The sequence below is a fragment of the Buteo buteo genome, unplaced genomic scaffold, assembly GCF_964188355.1.
Source record: "Buteo buteo unplaced genomic scaffold, bButBut1.hap1.1 HAP1_SCAFFOLD_232, whole genome shotgun sequence".
NCBI classification, from domain to species: domain Eukaryota; kingdom Metazoa; phylum Chordata; class Aves; order Accipitriformes; family Accipitridae; genus Buteo; species Buteo buteo.
The window spans coordinates 91789-100526 of NW_027439396.1; the positions used below are offsets into that span (position 1 = coordinate 91789).

Consider the following 8738-nt stretch of genomic DNA (forward strand, 5'->3'; position numbering starts at 1 on the left):
GTACAGATAATTCCATTAGACAAACTGTTGTCCAAGTCTGAGACTGAGATTGGACCGAGCCGCACCTAGGCTCCATAAGGAGTTTAGAAAGCAAGGGGGTCCCCTCTGAACCTCACGACTCAACGGGAGGGTCTTCCTTACCCTTTTGCATCTCCGGTCTCTGTGTGAATCCTTCCACCTCGATTCTAACTCAGTTCTCCTTCGTACGTTTCTTCCGTGCCGTAATTAATAAGGCAAACCTTGCCGTCCAACTTACTGAACCTCGGGAAACCACTGTCAAACTTTGTTAAATTCCTCATATTTATTGAACTCTGTCAAATTATTATTTCACCTCAATAAAACACACTGATGCTTCTCTCCTCCTGAGCGAGGTGCTTTCCGCCCCTTGGCAAGAGATTGGCGCAGCCGGCAGGATCCTGAATCTGGACTCATGACAGCCCACAGCACAGCCTGCATGGGGTGAAAGGCATGCATCAGACCTCAGGGCCATCACACCCACAGGGAGGCCTGGGGACAGCAAGGGCACCTGCTGTGTCCCCACCAGAGCACGCCTGCGGAGAGACGGCCTTCGGGAAGGGCCCTTCGGTCCGGAGCTGTTCCCTTGGCAGCACGCGGCCTTCGGGAAGGGCCCTTTGCTCCTGAGCTGTTCCCTCAGCAGCGCTTGCGAGGTGTGCGTGCAGCTCTGCCGTCCCTCAGTGCTGCTGTGGGGTCTGCGCCTGCTCGGGGAGGGAGGGAGGGAGAGGAGCTGCCCCGCGTTTGCTCTGGGTCGGCAAATCTTTCCCAAAAGGCGGGTCTGTCTGTGCTGCCAGCCACAGCCCTGGGCAGGAGGAGCTGCGTGACAGGAGCCCAAACCCCTCACAAATCCCCCCGTCCCCTCACAGACCCCAAACCCATCAAATCTCCTCACAGATCCCCCCAGACTCCTCAGAGACCCCAACATCTTCTCACAAATACACTCACAGACACCCCAAACCCCTCACAGGCCCCCCCCAAACCCCTCAAATACCCTCACGGATCCCCCCAAACACCTCACAGACCCCAACATCCCCTCACAAATCCACTCACAGACCGCCCACACTGCTCACAAATCCCCCCCATCCCCTCACAGACACCCCCAAACCCCTCAAATCCCCTCACGGATCCCCACAAAACCCTCAGGGACCCCAACATCTCCTCACAAATCCACTCAACACCTCACAAATCCCCTCACAGAACCCCCCCATCCCCTCACAGACCCTGCCAAACCCCTCAGAGACCCCAACATCTCCTCACAAATCCACTCACAGACCCCCACAAACCCTTCGAATCCTCTCGCAGACCCCCCCAAACCCCTCAGAGATCCCAACATCCCCTCACAAATCCACTCGCAGACTGCGCAACCCCCCCAAACCCCTCAAATCCCCTCACAGACCCCGCCAAACCCCTCACAGACCCCAACATCTCCTCACAAATACACTCACAGACCCCCCATTGCCTCACACCCCCCCCAAACCCTTCAAATCCCCTCACAGACACCCCCATACCCTTCAGAGGCCCCAACATCCCCTCACAAATACCCTCCACACCTCACAAATCCCCTCACAACCCCTCCATCCCCTCACAGACCCCCCCCAACCCCTCAGAGACGCCAACATCCCCTCACAAATCCACTCGTGGACCGCCCAAGCCCCTCGCAAATCCCCCCCAAAACTCCTCGCAGACCCCAACATCCCCTCACAAATCCCCTCAACACCTCACAAATCCCCTCACAGACTCCCCCAAACCCCTCAGAGACCCCGCCAAACCCCTCAGAGACCCCCCCAAACCCTTCAAATCCCCTCGCAGACCCCGCTAAACACCTCACAGACCCCAACATCCCCTCAACAAATCCAGGCGCGGACTGCCCAAACCCCTCACAAATCCCCCCCCAAACCCCTCACAGACCCCCCCGCCCCCCACCCACCTGCACTGACCGGGCTGCAAGTGCACATTGCCAGCTCATGTCCAGCTTTTCATCCACCAGCGCACCCCCAGCTTACTCGCTGGCAGGGCAGCATGGGCACAGAGTAGGCCTTGGGGCCGTGCAAGCAGCCTTCAGCAATAGCCAAAACATGGGTGTGCTACCAACACTGGTTTGGTCACACATCCAACACTCGGCACCATATGTGCTGCTAGGAAGAAAATTAACTCCATCCCAGCCAAAAGCAGTTATGGCTCAATAGCAGCTTGGTGCTGCTCTGTGTTTTATTTCTGGCTTTGCCTTATGTGGTGTATTTGGCGCGCACGCAATGGAGGGGCTGGGGCTGGTATTGCCCTACACAGTACCCCTGTCCTGTGCACTCCAGGACAAAGCTGGCACAGGGAGCAGAGGGGGGGATGGTGACCTGTTAACGAGCCCCTTTGGTGCCTCTGTGGCTCAGAATTTAGCAGGACAGTCCCACCAGGGAAGCTGGGCTCCCCCAGCCTGTTGGTGGGTCCCATGCCCAGCTCCCTGCCTGCTGACACCGTGGGCATCCAGGTCCCTGTGTGCCCCGATACGAAGTTCGGCCCAGGATTGGTGAATCCCTGGGTCTGCTGCCATTACGACCTGGACAACTGTGCTACTGATCTGTATTTATTGCTGTGCCATTACTCGGACACGAATGGTCGATCCCTGAAGCTGTCCGTCAGGAGTCTGTCATTGTAGCCCACTGTGCTACTGATCTGTATTTATTGCTGTGCCATTACTCGGACACGAATGGTCGATCCCTGAAGCTGTCCGTCAGGAGTCTGTCATTGTAGCCCAAACCCATACCCTGGTGGGGCTGGCTCAGGCCCTTGCAGGAGGGCCGGCGCGATGGGCTTGGGGCGCGGGCGGGTGGCTTCAATTCCTCTGGGGGCTCGAGGTCGCTGGGCTGGTCCCGCAACAGCCGGCTGGCTGAGTTGGACAGCCATGAGGGCCGGGGTGGAGGCGGGCGGGCCGGGCGGCTGTCCGGGCTGGCGGAGGCCCGTTCCCTGCTGCTCTGTGGCAGGGGGGCCGGTTTTGCAGGCACAGGTGATGGCTCTTGCTGTCGGGTCCAGCTCTCCGGGGTGCTGCAGCGGCTGCTCCGGCTGTCCAGGCCCGAGGAGCAGCTGCTGGTGTCGGACCAGGCTCGCGAAGCTGCGGAGAGGCGCCTGCGGAGAGAGGAGGCTGCTGAGGCCCCACCGCGGCTGTGGGGCCGGGCGGGTGTGAGGGTGCGGGGCAGCACTGGGCGCCTCACGGGGTGCGGATGCCTGGCTGCGCGTGGGAGCTGTGGGCGTGGAGAGCTCCGTGCAGAAAACGGGGCACCCCGCACCCCTCGTCTGGGGCTCTGCTCGCCTGCCCACGGCTCGTCTCCTCTCGGCCCTGACCATCCTGACCTGCCTGCTCTGCACGTGCCTGGAAGGAGACCTGCCCGCGACAGACCGAGGGGACCAAAGCTGGGCACAGCGCTGCAGGGCCAGGAGAGCCTCCTGTTCTCCTTTCTCAGCGTGCCTGGCAGAGACCAGCACTCGGCTCCCCTGCCTGTCCCTGACCAGACAAGGGCACAGCCTCGGCTCTCTGTTCAGCGAGATGCTCTCCATCCTCTCTTCAGAATACGTATCCAAAGAGATACGTACCCCTGCACAGAAAAAAACCCTGCCTGTGCTGAGAACACGCATGCTGGCAGTGCTCAGGTGCAGATGGGACAGGCTGACTCTTTCTCCAAAGCAAGGCCGAGAGCTGGGAAGGCTCCTCACCACGGTCTCAGTTGCTGGGACACCCTGGTCGAGGTGAACCTCTGGGATTTACGGCATCACCTAACAGGGTGATTTCTGCTGGCAGGTTCACTGGCAGAAAGATGTCACTATTGCGCTTCTCACTTTCTATGGCAATGTCATCCCTCGTTTTTCTTCCTGACCTTGCTCATCCTACGTCTGTCGCTGGGTCTGCTCTTGTCGAGGCAGGGTCACTTTTAACTAACACTTGCCACAGGAGGAAGGCGTTTCACAAAAGAGTGCCCATGAATTGAGAGGCCAGTTAAAACATCTTACAGCAGAAATCTCAGTAGAGTTTGGCCAGTAACTGTCTCGGCACTCCACAATACCCTACCTCTAAATGTTTCATGGCTAATAGCAGCCATCTAATACAGAAGTTTGGCAAAAAAAACTCCCAACAACTCACCGTCGTCTCTTCCTCCACAGACAGATCACACAACACAGTATCATCCCAAACAGCACGGAGCCCAGGACCGCCACGGCGCCTTCTATGCAGTAGTACCGGAAATCTTGAGGATCCACAGCATTTGTGTTTCTCTTGTCATCCACACCTGCAGGAACAATTCTGTGCATTAGTGTGTCCTGCACGCTACTGGTAATCTCACAGGAGGTCTGACATTGCCAGGAAATGTTCTTTCTCACTTTGTTAGCATCTCTGCACCAGCAAACATGCTGGGGCTGCAATGTTTCCTTGGTTTCAGTAGAAGCAAAGGAAACTCCCAAAGCCATTGCAAATCAATGCACTCTGGAGCCTCTCTTTCTCCTCAGAGCTTTGCTCACACTGTGGTACGGCTGTAATCCAGTTTTCCCAGTGTCACAGGTTTGCTCCCCCTTCTTGGCCACCCTTCACGTTTGCACACAATTTCTTTTGCACTCACCCACTTTCACTCCCCAAGGCTTGCCAGTGCTGCTGCCTGGAGGCTCTCTCTGACCCTTTGGGACAAGTTGTCCCAAAGAACTGAACAGAACTCATGAGGCCAGATGGAGAGCATGTGGGGGAGCGCAGCTGTTTGACCAATCGTTCCTTTGAGCGACACAGACAAAACCCATCCCTGCATCAGGGAGTGCCACCCCCAGCTCTCTCCCCAGCCCATCACCCACACCCTGAGGGGATGGAGTCAGGCCCTCTCAGGAGACACCTGAACCTCGCTCTCTCCCTCTTCGCCTTTCCTCCAGCGTGGGCACTGCTTGCATGCCCCCAGGTTTCAGGACTTGTCTTCCCCTTATGGCCCCCTGCAAGACTGCTAATTACCTGCACTCTTCGGAGAAAATTCGTATCTCCTGGCGTGGTGGGCTTCTCCAGGGCTGGACAGCACTGCCACTGCCAAGAATCAGAGAAAGGTAAAGCCTCAGCATGGCTCAGGCACAGAAGATGCAGGAGGGTGGCACAGGTTCCCTCTAAGCCCATGCCCCATCCGCCAGTGAATCCCTTTGGACCTCAGTTCACAGGAGGGATCCCCCTCTGTTGTGCTTAGGGGGACTCAGGGCAAGCTCTGGGATGCAGGTATAGCAGGAGGCACATTCCATTAAGAGTCGTATTTCCCATCGTCTGCTGTGGGTGGTTCAGATGGCCTCACCCCCAAAACGGTAAAGTTCTCAAATTCCTGTGAACAGGGTGTGGTGGGAGGTGAGCATCTCACTGCATCCACACAGAGGGTTACGAGTGAGTGTCTCTCTGGCACACTGATGGCAGTAACCTCCACACCCCAGAGATGACAGTCATCCTCAGAGAGCCGTTGCTGGCTTCTTTTAGAACACTCGCTCTGTACTAATAATAGTTTGGCTGCTGACAAGATGTGCAGTAGCGGGCACCAGGGGAAGAGGCTGCAGACACACAATGATTTTGATTCATGACACTGGATGACTGAAGGACAGCAATTACCTGGCACGCCTGTTGATTGAATTGCCCCTGTTTTTTCGTCAGAGACTGGCACTGCGTGACTATCTCCTTCCTGAAACGCCTCCTTCTCCACAGTCTCACGGTCCATCTCTTTAGAAAGAAAGTGGCTCACTTTAATTAGAAGTAACCGTTCCTCATCAGGAACGTGGTATCTTCAGGAGGCAATACTTCTCAAAATACATTAATAACGCTTAGAAACAAAGCCTGGGCATTTGGGGGTGCACCTAGTCACTAGTCCAAACGATGTGTCATTCATGGAGAAAAATTTAAGTGCTAGACACTTTCCAGTTTACCAGGAGACAGCAAATCCTGACCTGCTAAGAGACTAGGAGATTGCATGTGATCTTGTTCACATTCCACTTGGTGCATTTTTGGCAAACTGCAAGATGATGGTAAATTACTTCCCTCAGAGGAGACAGGAAGATGCTGTGGCCAGTTCAGGTGGGGAAAGAGTCCTTCTGAGAAGCACTTCCCATCATACCAACTCCACCACATGGTAAGGGTAACAGACACGCATAGTGGACTGAACCGCAAGCTCTTGCAAGCATATTCTGGGCACTTTCACAAGTGCAGTGAAGAGCCCACAGTCCCCCAAAACAAGAGGAAAACCACAACCAAGTTATCGAAAACACAACTAGAAACAGACAGGCAGACCACCCGACACCGAATTCACAGCCCTTCATTTTAGCTGCCTTCAAGTTAGGTGTTGGGCCTTCAGCTGGGTGTCCAGCTTTCGCCTGTCCCTGACCCCGAGGTGTCACCGAGAGTCCTCAGACATCAAGGAGAACAATGGGGTTAGACCAGGCTGCGAAGCCGGGGTGCTCCCATCCTGCCCAGGGGATGCCTGCAGCCCAGGCAAAGTCTGCTGGTCTCAGTGACCCCAAGCTCCCGGCGCATCCTGTCCACTGGCCAAGGGCACTCTCCCTGCCAGTGACTGGCAGGGTGCTGGCCCTCTCATGGCTTATCAGGAATCGGCTCCTCAGCCAAGTCCCTCACACACTCAAGGTGCGAGCACTGTCAGTTCCTGCCAGCTGGATACCAACGTCTGCCCAGAACAGCTCTGGCCAGTAACGCTGTAACTGGGGCAGCAGCCGTCCCTGGGGCTCAGTTGAACCACAACTGGCAGCAGAGACTCTGCACCATCTCTACAGCTCACCAGCACCTGCAAGGTGTGAAATTTGAGTGTCAGTGCAGTGCGGCTCTGATCGATCCCTTCCTGCTGCACAGGATTCATGTCCATACATGCATCTGAAACCTCAGCTTCCCAAGACTTCTGGTTATACCCACCACGTGCTGCTTTGTCCAGTTCCTTCAGGATTTCCTTTAGGACTTCTGGTGACCGCTGGGAAGATCTTCCTATTTCAGCTTTAGCTTTATACTTTGCTCTTTGAGGACCTTAACAGAAAGTATAAAGTTAAATTCTCAAGAATAACATACTGAAAACGAGCGCTTAGTCTGTGAAGTCAGTCAGGACTGACTACTCACCCCTAGGATGCCAGGTGAGCTCCAGCGCAGGACCCAGCCGAGAAGCTGGAAGAGCCCTCCCTGTACCCACATCTGCAACCAAACACCCACGAGAAGCTCCCATCATACATTGTGATATACACTGTCATACTGAATAGCAGAACATGTAAGGGGATCACAGAACAACATGGCACACACGATGCAGGCCTATATTCCCACACCTGCAAGAGACATCTTGCTCACATTTGGGCTTTGAGCTGGCAGCTCTCAAAGGAAGTAAAAAGCCATGACGTACCCGTGCGATCTCCCTGCGCGTCAGCCCTGGAACCCGGCTGGGAAGCTGGATAGCCATTGCGTCCAGCCACGTCTGTAAACAAACAGAACAGAGAAGCTCCTGTGAAATACTTCAATAGACTTCTTCAGATGTGAACGGCAATGAATGCAGTTCACACACAGGGTTGCTCCATGGCACTCGTCTCTCCCTGCCACTCAGGAGCACTGTGCAGACCATTACTGGGTGCCTGGAACATGCCAGTTTAAAACAAACCATGTACAGAGCTGCCGGCAGAAAGGACTCCCTGGAGCCCACACCAGCTCTAAACTCAACCCCAACAAGCCCAATGGCTTTGCAGCAGGCACTGGAAGCAGCGCAGGGTCAGAAAGGCTGGGAAAGAATGTTTTGCAAGGCAGAGCGCCCCAGGCCACATCACTGAGCCTGACCCATTCCCTCTCTGCTCTTCTGCATGTCTAAGCATCAGCCAAGAAAATACTAACTTAAATTTCATATGAACAAATATTAAAACCTAAATGCCCGCTCATTCAACTGACATACCTGTGGGGTTGCCCTGAGGCTCCCGGACAAGATCCGGCTGAGCAGTCGGGTGGCCATCGGCTACAGGCACAGCTGTAATCAAGCACGTTTCCATTAGAGGCTGTGATCTACCTCTTTCTCAGTGACCTGCAGTCACTGGAGGGGGGGTCAGGTAATGACGTGGGACCCAGACATGGGTGGAGGTTTCCAAAGCTGCAGAGGGCCTGGGGGACCTGGGTTCACCCAAGGAGAGCACTGCCGGGCTAGAGCAGGAATGCTCCTGTTTTTCTGAGCAGACATCTCCCAAGGACGGACATCCCTGAGGCTGAAAGTCAGGATTCAGCCAGGGAGCGGCAGAGCCAGGGCCCGGGGCACAGCTGTGGACCAGCGCGGGGAAGAAGTGCCCCTGCAGGCTACTACCTGGCCCCTGCGGTGCTGCTCTGGCCCCGACATGCAGGCCAGGGGAAGGCTGCTCTGGGGCAGGGCAGCACAGGGCCGGCTCTGGGGATGGTTCCTCACCCCGCGGTGCTGCTCTCGGCCCCACCGTTCACCTGGAAAATGCCTCTGCAGCGGCTGCAGCCCCCTGCACCTCCCCACGGGACATCTACCTCCCGCTGCCCATGAAGCTGGCCGCGGCTCATCCGGCCCAGCCCGGCCCCGCTGCTCTCACAGCCCTGCCACACCACGACCCCAGCCCCGCTGTCACCCCGAGGTGTGGTGGGTGCTGCGCCACGCTGCCAGCGCTGGGTGCTGGCCCTCGCCTGCCCACCTACCTAATCCCCGCGCTTGCCACGGAGCAGCCCCGACATCCCAGGCTTGCAGGGACAC

At 56.3% G+C, this 8738-nt stretch overlaps 1 protein-coding gene across 1 annotated transcript; it reads right to left on the minus strand.

Moving 5' to 3' along the window:
- Positions 1–2600: 2600 nt before the first annotated feature.
- On the minus strand, positions 2601–8025 carry LOC142028274 (uncharacterized). The gene is made up of 8 exons (XM_075022232.1): positions 7932–8025; positions 7395–7466; positions 7121–7192; positions 6923–7030; positions 5441–5725; positions 4988–5056; positions 4142–4286; positions 2601–3132 (listed from the first exon to the last, which is right to left on the minus strand). Exons 1-8 carry the CDS (start codon positions 8023–8025, stop codon positions 2703–2705), a joined length of 1275 nt encoding a protein of 424 aa, XP_074878333.1. The 3' UTR covers positions 2601–2702.
- Positions 8026–8738: the final 713 nt, after the last annotated feature.

Coding starts and splice junctions, on each gene's coding strand:
- LOC142028274 (XM_075022232.1), bottom strand. CDS start 8,025: ATGGAAACGTGCTTGATTACAGCTGTGCCTGTAGCCGATGGCCACCCG. Junction 5,726..6,922: donor ACTGGACAAAGCAGCACGTG/GTGGGTATAACC, acceptor TTCTTTCTAAAG/AGATGGACCGTGAGACTGTG. Junction 5,057..5,440: donor GGATGACTGTCATCTCTGGG/GTGTGGAGGTTA, acceptor GATTCTTGGCAG/TGGCAGTGCTGTCCAGCCCT.